We start from the raw sequence: 12,660 nt of genomic DNA, 5'->3' as shown, positions 1-12,660 counted from the left end.
TACTTGAATAGCTTAGGAACTGGTGCTAGGGCTGAAACAAGGTGCTGTTTCACACAGCTAAGGGTATTAGTATCCATCCCAAGGTGAAGCTAAAGATTAAAGCATCACTCTGTGAATAAAAGTGGCAGAACCTGTTGATATATTTGTTTAAACTAGCATTTGGCTAGTGACAGACCAGATTATGGACCTTTTATATAATAGGGGGAGTTTGTAGAACTACTGTCTTGATGAAGAAACATTCCTTGGCATGAACAAAATCCCCTTAGTTTGGTCCCATGATGTTAACTCAAACTGCAGTCAAAGCTGAGAAGAATGCATTTGGTTGTACATACAGAAAGCAGGCTGACATCAAAGTTCAGTCAAGCCAATAAAAATCACTCCTTTGAATTTTGGACCTCCAAAATTCTACTCTCCCCTTTAAATTTTGGATGGAGGTACTGACTGTGTTAAAAGAAAATGACCAAGTGATCCATCTCTCTCCTAAAATTCAGGAGAATGATGGGAAATTTGGGGAAAGAAATTGTCTAGAAAAGAATTCTTCATGGAAATACTATAGTGCATTTGCCTGGAAATAGAAAGTAGCAATATTTTAATCCTTTGGAGACCTCCCTTCTCTCTGTTTTCCACTGTCAATATCTGTATTTTTCTTCTATCATTAAACTTGTCCCTTTCCTCTCTGCCTGTTTGCGGGGTTTTTTCTTTGGTTTGGCTGCTATTTTTTCTGTTTCACTTACATGTACAGGCTGACAGTATATTTTGGGGGAAATCTATTTTCTATGCTATCCTGTTAATAAGAAAACTCCTCCCTCCCCTTCCCCTTTCCCATTCCCTTCTCTTTCCCCTTCCTCTCTCTTTCCCCTTTCCCTTTTGTCCCTCCTTTTTCCCCTCTTTAAAAGTTCAGTCTGAAGTTACATACACTATTTTAGGTAGACATTTAAGATACCATATGTATTTGGGATAAACATACCCTACCGAAGGTAAGTAGTGCTGCTAGAGAGAGACACGGAAATCCAATCATCCTCATATTGCCTTACACATTTTTGCTTACACTCTTCTTCTGTAAAGTACATCTGTAATCTATAATCACACTTCTGTGTGTTCACCCCACCACCACAAGAACATTTCCTTAATGAGGAGATTTATAGCAGTTTTGCACTTCCACCACAAGTGTTGATATTGATGCATGTGGCTACTGATGAGATACAGGCACTTAGCACAGCCACCAGTTCCTGTCAGGCTCAGGTCAGGAACTTTTGGAGCTCATCACCAGCTGCTGAGCATCCCATGTGAAATCTGGGGATTACTGAAATCTAACTTCTAGCATATACAGGCCTATATGGCATATGCCACTTTTCAAGTGAGAAATGATAAGCATGACTATCCTAATTATCACCAGAATAAACAAGAGGCAAAGCTGGGAAATAATCTCCTGCAGAGGAAATCAGCTCTTGAGAAAGACAGAAGCTTTTAGGAGCTAGAGGAGAGCTGTGGGCTGGAACAAAATATTTCAGTACCCAGAGTTATCTGAAATTCACCTGACAGACAGAAATGCATAATTGTCATCATTGTTTTGCTATTTCTTTCATTTTCAGCACAACCCAAAAGTGCCTTTAGGGAGTCAACTAAATCATATGTGTGTTTGCAGCAGTAAGCAAAAATCCATTTCTGTGGCCTATCTTCTCTTTCCTTTGTCCAAAAGAAAAGTAAGTGTATCTACACTGAAAATTTAAAATTTGATCACGTTGGGATTTTTTGCTGTAATTGAAATACAAGTATTTCATATGGCACCATCAGAGGATTTTTAAAGCTCCAGTAAGAGTTAAAAGCAAAAGCCCCAGTGACACTAGGGCTGTTAACTCAGTTAAGATCTTTGGAAAATCCCATTCAAAGCCCAAGTCTGACTTCAGTTTCATATATACATGTCACTCTACACGCACAGTGCTTGGAACCACCTTGGCTTCGAGACTCTTTTTCCTGATCAGGTAAGTCTGTAATTCTTATTAATATTTCAGAAGATGCAAAGTAACAGTTTTATCCAAGGTGTAATCTCTTGTGCAGCAGATAATTAGAGGGAAGCTGAGCTGTTCATTGTCATGGATCCAGATGAAAAGCTAAAGATGATGTCAAACATAGCTGAAATGTCAAGGAAACGATTGGTTTGTGTAACGAGCCATCTGAAATTTCACTGGGAAAGGGCAGTGAACTTTTGCAAATAGTTTTCTGAAAGAGCTATTAGAATTATTTCATATAATACAACAAGGCTCCCAAGATGCAAATGCTATGTTTACTATGTAAGCATATTTTACAGATAATTTTAGACCACCCTGAATAACAATACTTCCAGTATGTTCACCTGGAAAGAAGAATTTAAGTGTTTCATATTGCTTTTAGCACATTTAATTACTGACCATACTGGAAGTATTACAGTGCATCAGTTTGGATCTCATGTTCTAGACAGCCTTTCCATGAATCAGTCAAAGGTTTATGTAATTTCGATTTCTGATTGACTTAGAAACCTCTTTATAAAACCTGAATTGAAAAGTTCTGTTTTGGAGATGAATGGCTCTCAGACAAAAAGTTACAATTTCTGCTGCAAAAATAGAAGACAAAATTTAGTTCTTGAACAAAGAACTTCTTAACTTCTCCCTTCTCTAGGGGCACCACTCTTACCGTGTTTCTGTTCAGCAAAAGATAACATATGAAAAAAACAAAAAGAGATTTCAATGATTTTTTTTTTCTGTGGGAACATTTACAGAGTAAACATTATCACCACTTACAATTAAGTCTCATTTTTCTGGCCTCTTATGGAAGAAACAATTTTGCCAATGTCCTAAGATATGTGATAACACCCAGTGACAATAAGCTGCTTGGTTGCAAAAGCACCTGGCAAACAGTGTGGGATTTTATAATACCCTCATATCAAAATTTGCAGAGGCAAGTGCCCGCTTCTTTTCTAGACACACAGTTCACTCTGAGATCCAGACAATGCCATTTGGAGAACAGCCACCAAAAGGTTTCAGTTAACTTTTGTCTGAAATGTGCTTGCACTGACACTAACTTACACATCTAGTTTAATTTTATTTATTTTCTTTTTGATACCCAATTTTATTTTATATGAGACATGACAAAATCAACCCTGAAACTGCAGTGACCCACTTGCTGTCACCACAGCAATCGTGTGGCAATGAGTTAATTTTCTCTTTGGCTGAGTGCTGTTGCTATTCACATGAAAATGAAAGTTCAGAATTCACACAGATTTGTATTTGAAGTTTACTAAGAGGCTGAGGTAGCAGCAGGCTTCAAACTGTTAGGAAAGGAGGAGCTGGTGGGTGGTTCAGATAGGAAAGTTAGTGCTAAGTGGTAAAGCAGTAATTTAGAGAGAAAATACTACTAGGTTAGAAGGGAGACAAGCAGTGGGGAGAAAAGTCCACAAAAAAAGCAGTGACTGCACAGGATAAAATACCTGTCAGAGGATTTTGAGATACTGAAGGTTTAAGAACAATCAGCAAGATGGGTTCACTTACTCTGCATAGAGATGGCTGACTGCTTGCAGGCATTGGTTGAGGTGTTTTGCTGTTGAGTTCTGATAAACGATTATAAGCAGTTATAAAGAGATCTTCACACCAGGGGATGTGATCTGGGAGGAGCACTGCTTATCCAGGATGACACCTCAGCAAAGGACCAGCCTGACCATCATGTGCTGCTGCTCCAGCACCTCTGCAGCGAATCCTCTGTTCACTATGAGCAGGGAAAAACCAGGGAAATGACAGAACTCTTGGCAACTAACAATTTGCAAAACCTTTCTCCTCTCTTTTTCCAGGTTTTTTATCCAGATTTGATAGCTTTAAAATACAAATACCATTGGTTCTAAAAAGATCCACTCTTCCAGTCTTGCCTTTGTAACAAAACATGATCCAGCTTCCTTTACCTGAAGCCAAACCCCCAGGATTCCACTGATCACTTTGGCCGTTCGGCATGGCAAGTGCAAATCTTAATTACACACCTTGGCATAATGTTATTTTGTAATGACTCTACTCAGCTTGACATAGAAATGTTATACAAAGAAGAAACTTGACAAGATCTTCAAAATCCTGTGGATCCAGAAACTCTGAATTACTCACTGCTGGTAGATTTCTTGGGAGAATATGTGAGCCTGGTAATTTCATGGCATATTTGGTGCCACCATCACAACTTCATAGCACCCATGACAACGACTGGTCTTACTTTAGAGCAGACATTACTTTTGCATGGCATTGCATAAGGGAGGAGTTGCAATTACTCAGGAATTACGCTTGACAAGTGCCTGAGAAAGCTGATTGCTTACTAAAGGAAGCACTTTAGGTTATTTGTCAAATGATTTAAAAAGTAGGGAAAATCCTGAAGCTCTGTGAAATACTGTTAGAAGAATCTCTGCAAAAGCAACTTGAACTCTTCCTTTACAAGCTAAGGCTAATATGATGATATGCCTATGGGTTTAACATTGCTTCCTTGAGTAAGGCAGGCAAAGACTTTTTCTTTATATGCTAATCAAGCCTCTGTTTATCCTCTGCAGTATTCAAAGGAAAATTATATTCCTGTTTGTAATGATCTTGACAGACTCTTCTTAATTGCAGTGCCTATGGATCCTGCACTGTGGTAGTGTGTTATCATAACTGCACATTCCCTTAGGCTGAGAAAACTCAGCTATGAGAAAAATAACTTAGTGAACTTACAGATAGACTATCCGGATGAAATCTTCCTGTGTGGGGTAGTTAATGTAACAATAGTAAGTGTTTTCAAACAAGAGTCCTTGATTGTTTTGTATACCTTTAAGACAGAAATCTTAAACCAGAGAGTCCCCTCATAATTCCAGGCATTTAAAAGACAAGCTTCTGGGAAAAATAACCAGGCCATTTCTAAATAGGTGTCAGGACCGAACTGTTGAACTGATGGAGTGTTTCTCTTGATGTTTCCATTTAGAGCTGAAACAGCAGATTTTAACTGAGTTAAGAAATGTACAACAAAGAGAAGAAAAGGAGGACCATTACAGAAGTAAAATACACTCCCAATCATGGGAGCACTGGTTGGATTACAAAGGGTTCACGACAGTCATTGATAGGAGTATGAGCTTTAACTGACTGAAAAGCAAAGAATTCAGTAGATTTATATTAGAAGCAGAAGTTTCCATACAGGAACAACTTACAGACTTTTTTTTTGCCCCCAAAGAACATCAATATCTGATAGTGATTTTTTGTCTTTGACTTGTGAGAATGCTAGTTCTTACAGCATCACTGTGTAAGCTGTTGGTACACAGCTTTATACTGTGAACAAAAGCAAAGCATCTGGGTACACTTAGTTTTCTCCCTAAAGTCTTGATAATTTTCCCACACCAGGTTTATAACTTAGAAGTAGAACTTAAGCAGGTGACAGGAAAATATCAAAATCTGCTGCAGTTTAATTTTCTTTGGTTAAGTAAAGAGTTTGAGATATGTGCAGATATTTCTTCCAGTCCTAATGATGCTACCTAACTGTCTTTTATGAACCCATCCAGACTGTAAGTTTCTTTAGAAAAGGTTTCCACACACTTCCTTGCTGCTTGTTTGGCTGATGACAGAAAGTGCAGAGGTGTGATAAAAGAGAAAAAAAAATTGACGATGGCATTCTATTGAAAATTCAGAAGATTCACAAAATGAGAGGCAACAACATACTTTTTATGGTGATGTAAATCTGCACCTGCACTGTACTCTGCAGCACAGCTGTGAGCATCCCAGATGTACAAAATGATCAACTTTTCTCATCCCAAGATTACTTTCAGAGAGTTGTTTTGGTAGAGAAACTTGATGGACTTGTTACTGCTACAGGAACAGTACCGAAGCAAGCACCTGACACTATGTATATATAATTATGAGAAAGCAACATTAAACACTACTGTTTGGATTGCAAACTGAGGCACTTGGAATTCATGTTGCATATGTCAGCTTAATCCTACCCCCTTGGGCGTTCATGTGGCCAAAACATCTGCAATCGTGGCATCATCTGCTATTCTTTGCTGTAGGACTTCAGACTCAGTTTGGGGAACAGAATGGTACTGCTCATCTGACAAACAGCTCTTTGCTGTTCTGTTTTGGCATTGCTTAGGTACCATTCCTTACTTAAAGGACACTCTTCAAAGTGTGCTCTTTGCACAGAATTATTTCCTTAGAGTGTTTTTGTTAGCACCCAAGTCATTCAGGAGATCCTCCTTACACTATTGCATTCTACAAGTGAGTAAATAATACACAAAGTGAGTGGCATTGACGTGAGGACACTCGGTAGCCTTGGGTGTCCAGTTCAAGACCCTTGGCATCTCCAGAGTCCAGCAGCATATGCACTAGTTCTTCTGTCAAAGCCTGTGGTCCTTAGCATCAGTCTGAGTGTTAACAGATGGCAGGTCTCCAGGTGAAACCCAGAAAGGGAATCCTCAGTGACCAGCTATGATTTTCAACAAGTGGCAGCACCTTTTGCACAATATACTCCTTTGCTACAGAATCCAAGTATTTCCTAAATGAAGTCCTGAAACAGCACTGGATGGGGCAGAAACCCTGCAATGTAATCAACATGCATAAGCACTGGGGAATGATGCTTGTGTTTCAGAGCTTTCAAATAGCTGACCTACTAAACTCACTAGCATTGCTTCAAGGTAGCTTGTTTAAGACTCAAACTAAACCCTGCAATACTATGATGTAGCACTCTGTAACCAACAGGGCCCTGCAGCGTGACCTGAGCCACCAGACACCTGCCATGGTGCTGCTGTAGGAATGAGTAACATCCTCCTGCCCTGCAGAGTACTATTGAGCTGCAAAAGCAGGTGCTCCTATTAAGCCTATATAAGGTTCTCAGCATAAATGCACATAGGCACGTTTGCACAGAAATATGAGACACTTCAGACACAAAGTTTAACCTCAAACCAGTTCCAAAGCAGATAGTGGTACCAGTTCTCAAGGGAGCAAGGTCAGGAACTCGGACCAACTTTGCACTTGTAGCTGTGCAATACAAAATCCAGAAGGTGGCAGTAAATATTCTTCTTACGAGAAACAAACTGTCTATTCCACGGAAAACTTAGGTGCCTATGGCCAAAAAAGTTTCAGCCATTTGCTTTCTACAGGCATAAATGTATTGAATTTTGATAATTGCCTATGGATAAAGATTAAATGATAATGAAGAGCACTGATTTTCTTTCACTTACACAGGTACAAACTGAGCTAACAGAATAGTTTCTGACAGGGTAGCAGCACCCTTATGCTTCTTTTCCACGTAGGCATTTTGCAGCAGTGAAGACCTAATTCTAACAGCTTGCTTTTCTCTTCTACCATTACTTGACAAATAAATAGGACTTTATTGTCAAAAGCAGAATTTGTCACAAAGCTTATATGAGATTGTTCACAGGAACTCTTGCCTTAGTTTGTATATGAATGATGAAAACAAGATTGTTCTCACCTGAAAGAATACCACAGTTTTATTTTAAAAATAAAATGTGTAAATAAACAAAATATATTTTACTTATTTCTAAATCTAAATCTAGAATAAATTAGGTTTCAGTTCTAAAGTTCCCTATACATTTTTGGAAGCAAGCCCTGGCAAGACAGCTTTGAGGTCAGGATCAGACGTGGACTATGTGATTCTAACAATATTCTATACCCAGTTCAGAAAGTCTGAATTGCTTGTTTGATGTTTAAAAACATGGTAAGAGGAAAGATTTAAAGGCATAAAAATCAGGTATTTCTTATTTTGTCCTAGCATTTTCTCAGTGGTTTGGGCTCTAACTGCAGTAGCCATTGCAAGTCCATAGAAGTCAAAGGAGAAATGCATCACTCTGGGCTTTTTATAAAGGCAGAGTAATTTTTTGAGATAAAACAATTGTTTTAGCTAATTCTTCCTCCTTTGTGCCCTTCCTGTGTAAACATTAGCCAGGCACTGCTGTTAACTCAGATATGAACATGCTCTGATATGGGATTAAGGACCAGGACTATAATGAAAAGATAAAAATAAAACTGCTTTAATGACTCAGACACCCAGGTCAAATTTTTTTCAAGAGACTTAATCAGGTGAGAGTCCCTGTCACGGGGAGTCTCACTATACTATTAGGAGCCCAACCAACCTTTGTCTCCTTAACTGGTGAAAAGGAGCATGTGAACACATGTACAGTTTTCACTTATTAAGGACATGAGTCACCTGAGACAGAAAAACAGCTGCTGTGAAATCATTTCACTAAATCCTGTTTTGCATTTTGGTCTGTAAAAGTAAAAACATCTTTCTGAGTCTTGCCTTTAAAATGTGCACTGTTTTATGGACCTAAGTATTGCTCTTTCTGTCTTTCAGATTGTCATAATTAGCAAGAAAACTGAAATAGCTCCAAGTTCAAATAACCAATTTTTCTGGACTACTGACTTAGATATTATTGCATCAAAGGCACACATTCCCACTCCTTCAGCATTAACTATACATGCACACACCTTTTATAAGTGCTGTGTTTACATTCCTGTGCTTATATACTGAAATTGTTTATTTTGGAAGTAATATTAGATCAGTTTTGGTTTATAGTAACGCACATCTTATACATATCGAAGATGCTTATGGTGCAATGAATGTTTGCTTCATTGACCAGCTTATAAATAGTTGGCATTTTTAAAATCAATGTTAACCTAAACCTACAGTTTAATCTGTTTGCACAGACACCCGAGGCAGTCAGCAGCTGTCAGGATTCTGTGATCGCAGTGGACAGCTCTGAACAGCCTTTGCTCTTCTTGACATCTAGGAATCACTTTCCCTTCAATAACTATCACACAAAAGATCTTTCCCTCTGAAAACATTCAGGCAATGGAAAGTTCTGGTTTGTTTTGCAGTGCACTACTGCAAGTGCTGGTATGATCTAACAACTGTTTTGCAGCTAGATTACAGGGATACAACATGTGATAAAGTAGTAATTCTGGTAGCATTTCGCTCTTCTTTCCCTTCTCCTTTGATTTATTGGAAGAAGAATGGAAAATCTCTACTGCTCTTTTTATAATCTGCTTGTAGCTTAAGGGAGACAGAGGGTAATTATTCCCTATTGCACTCCATATTTCTCACTGTGTCACTTTTGATCTGGGGTTTGTGCATTCTCTTTAGCCCATGCTTGTCAAAAGATGTATCTCCAGAATGAAATATAAAGCAAAAATAATAGTATCACCACATCTGGCTGCTGCTGTCCAGTGAATGAATGATGTGACTATATGCTGCCCTAATTCCAAAGTTTGTGCTTGTTAGCTTGAAGGGTCTGCACAGCAAAGCAGTGACAGAGATCAGTATATGAATACCAAATACAGACCTGCTTTGACTTTAGAAATGTTCAGGCTCAGACTTTCAGTCTAGGAACATATTGCCAATAATAAAAGTTAACTGCAATGAAAACAAGTCAACACTGATAATCTCACAGTTCCTGCCTTTGAGTTACACTTCTATTTCAGCAAAATCATGCTTTTCTACAAGTGCCTAAAACCTGTCTACCACAGAGTATGAAAAAATGTGTGATATTGTATATTCTATAGCCAAAGATCAGTTAGTTTCAGAATAAAGTTGGGTTAGATAGAAATATTCTGCTTTTAAACTCAATAAATTAATTATTCCAAAGTCTGTCACTATGGAATGGACAAAACTCTGCTGTGCTGGGTGCTGCTGGATTTCTTTTACTACAAAACCATAACAATCTTAGCAGTCAGTAGGCCTAGAGACTGAATTCCTCCTCCTGAAGGCAAACACTGAGACATGATGGCACTTAACTATGTGCTATATTTCTTTCATGGGCGATGAAGAAGTTCCATAATTTCCTGTGAAACAGACATGAAAATTAGCAAAATATTCCCCTGAACCCGAAGGGTTATAACTGTCTCAAGTTGCAGCTGTTTCACAAAACTCAGTAGAATAGTTTCAGGCCAAAACTGATATTTAATCTTCCTAGATTTATTAAATATAAAATTAATAAACAGTTTTGCTTCCTTATCTCTGAGCTTATGGGAATGTATTTGATGATAACTGGTAATTATTTTAGGAAGAATGTCATTCAAAAGAACTACATCTGACTTTAGCCAAGCTTATTTTCACCTTCTTGGATCTCCATCTCCATCTTCTGCCCACCTTTAGCATAGTTATGACTTTTTCTCTGGGAAATGTAGAGAATTTGGCCCGTTTCTTCTATCAATAGCATCTTCCTTCAAAAGTCATTGGTCCATTCTTCCTCTCCATCAAAAGACAGCCAGTCAGATGCAGCATTATAAGTGGAAGTAAGTAAGTGTGGATCTCTCTAAACTTTTTCCTCTAATTCATACCCTGATGGAATAGACGAAGTTTTTCACATATACTTCAGTCTTTTTCAGGATAAATCATCTGGGATTCTATTTGCCCTCACAGGCAAATAGGATTGTAAGTTTTGAAGCTAAGTAGGACAAGTAACACAGGCCAATGTTGCTTGAATGAAATTCTAGCAAAGGCTTTGACAACAGAGCCTGGAATTTCACACCGGATTTCAGAACGAAAGGCATTTAAACCTCAGGTATGAATCAATGAGTGCAAATCGATGAGTTTAGTCCCCACATGTAGAGAGGCTTCTTGTCAAGAAGAATGCAATTTGTGTAACACAAAGAGCAGGTCTGGCTTGGGGAAAGACTGTACCCGCGTCGTGTGCTGCCAAATGACTGTTGCAGCAGAACCTTCTCATGAACACAGTTTCTGTTTCAAAGTGCTGCATTACTAAGAAGATTAGGATTTGTCAAATATGAATGGATTGCTCCTATAAGTGGGTCGGAATGTACTGAAATTCTGAGGGCACTGCCTTTTAAAGAAGCCAAAAGTAGCGTCATGTAAGGGTATTAAGTGAATGATTGCATTAATGTCTTTAATTGTTTGTATTCAGTTTTGTGCCCTGAAAAGTGAAAACTAGGGTTAAGTCTAATAATTTTCTGAGTAACGAATGCCTTTCTGAAAAGGAGATTGCCAAAGAGATGTTCTTGGACAGATGTCCTAGACAGAGCCTGTTATCAAATAAATTAGGCTGTGCCTAATGTTAGAAAGAATCTTGTAAACACACAGAGAACTGTCACAACAAGACTTCCTTTTGCATTAAGAATGGTCTTTTCAGAACAAGACACACTAGCTAAGTAGTTGGAAAGCTGCACAGTTGCTAATGCAATTGTTCTTTTTCAGTGGAACTTGTCTTTGGCCTGTTTACTTTCCTCAAAAATTCAATTTGCTCTGTCTTTGTTCCTGTTTCTTTCTCTGCTTCCTTTTTAATACCTCCTGTCTTCGCAGTAAATTAAAGTTTTAAAAAATACCCATAGACATATAAAGAGACTGCCAGGATGTCACGTGCTTTCAGGGTCTGTTGTTCCAGTCTGGAAGTGAAGAGAAAGTGCTGTCTTTCTTGCTGTTTAATAACTGTCATAACTATATCTGGCATTTTGTTTTCCTAGGGAAGAAGCAGTGGCCGCTCATTATCACTTCCTGGGAGACCTTCTTCATTCATTTCTCGAGCCATGTCTCCTACTTCTCCTCTTGTATTTCAGCCTGCCCCTGATTACTTCAGCAAGCCAGACACAGCAGCTGACAAGCCTGGCAAGAGACTGACTCCCTGGGAAGCAGCAGCAAAATCTCCTCTTGGCCTAGTGGATGAAGCTTTTGGCCCCCAAAATATGCAGGAATCTATTGCTGCTAATGTAGTATCAGCCGCTCGCAGGAAAACACTTCCTGAGCCACCAGATGAATGGAAACAAAAAGTTTCTTATGAGCCTCCAGCCCCAAGCAGTAGCTTAGCCTTACTAGGAGGGAAGCAATCAGCCCCCAAAACCTCCCTGTCTGCCCCAAGTGCCACCACGCAGGCTGGCTCTCAGCAGCAGTATGCTTACTGCACTCAGCGGTCCCGAACAGACCCTGATATGTCCATGGATTCCAGGTCTGACTACTGCCTGTCAACAGCTGATTCAAACTACAATCCACAGCCAAGGGGATGGAGGCCTCCAACATGAGCAGCTGGAGGGCCTGGTGTGTTTTCCCTTCTTCCAGCTTTACAAGTCTTAGATTTGAGTTGGAGAAGGAAAGTTTCTGGCTGGCCTGATGGTCTCTGAACTAAAGAAATGAGGAGACAAAATGGAATGGAGCACAGTTTTCACATGACTGCAGGGCTAGCAGCCTCTAGAATAGACTCAGTTTTACACCTAAGATTGTTCTGTTTGTCAAAAGGCAAAATTACACATTTCTTGGGGTGAGGGAGGGCTGAAAGTGGGGCAGCCAGTGTGCTCGATGCAGAAATCCAGAAAGGACGTAGAAAGTGACATTACAAGTGCTTGCAGTTAAGTTAATGTGAAAAAAATAAAATAAGGGCATTTAAAAGGCAGGAGTATTTTACAGGATCTTGTAGGTTTTCTGGGTATGTTTGACATGAATTCCAAGGTACTAGATATAGCCAGACTTGAAAACATTCCAATGGAATTTGAATACTTAGAAGCACTGGCTTATCTGCCACAGTTTTTCTTTACTGCATTTTTACAGTGAGCTAAGAAAGGAAATCAATGAGTATTTTTACTGTGGCAAGAGTTAAAATGCATCTGTATTCAAGGTACCTGAATCCCCACAATATGTAGATACAGCAAATCTTACAGTCACCCATTTCAG

At 39.1% G+C, this 12,660-nt stretch overlaps 1 protein-coding gene across 1 annotated transcript in view; it reads left to right on the top strand.

Annotated features, from left to right (window-relative positions):
• The window catches only part of SYNPO2 (synaptopodin 2), a gene marked incomplete at its 5' end in the record, with an annotated part of 24,202 nt that extends 11,851 nt beyond the window's left edge, over positions 1-12,351 (top strand). Inside the window, one exon of the mRNA XM_009076455.1 lies at positions 11,463-12,351. Within this exon, the coding sequence (XP_009074703.1) occupies positions 11,463-12,014 (552 nt within the window). The remainder of the gene's footprint in view (positions 1-11,462) is intronic.
• Positions 12,352-12,660: the final 309 nt, after the last annotated feature.

Source organism: Acanthisitta chloris, unplaced genomic scaffold, assembly GCF_000695815.1.
Source record: "Acanthisitta chloris isolate BGI_N310 unplaced genomic scaffold, ASM69581v1 scaffold10570, whole genome shotgun sequence".
Classification (NCBI taxonomy): Eukaryota; Metazoa; Chordata; class Aves; order Passeriformes; family Acanthisittidae; genus Acanthisitta; species Acanthisitta chloris.
Note: the sequence above shows the minus strand (reverse complement) of the source record. Positions and strands in the feature narration are given on the sequence as shown.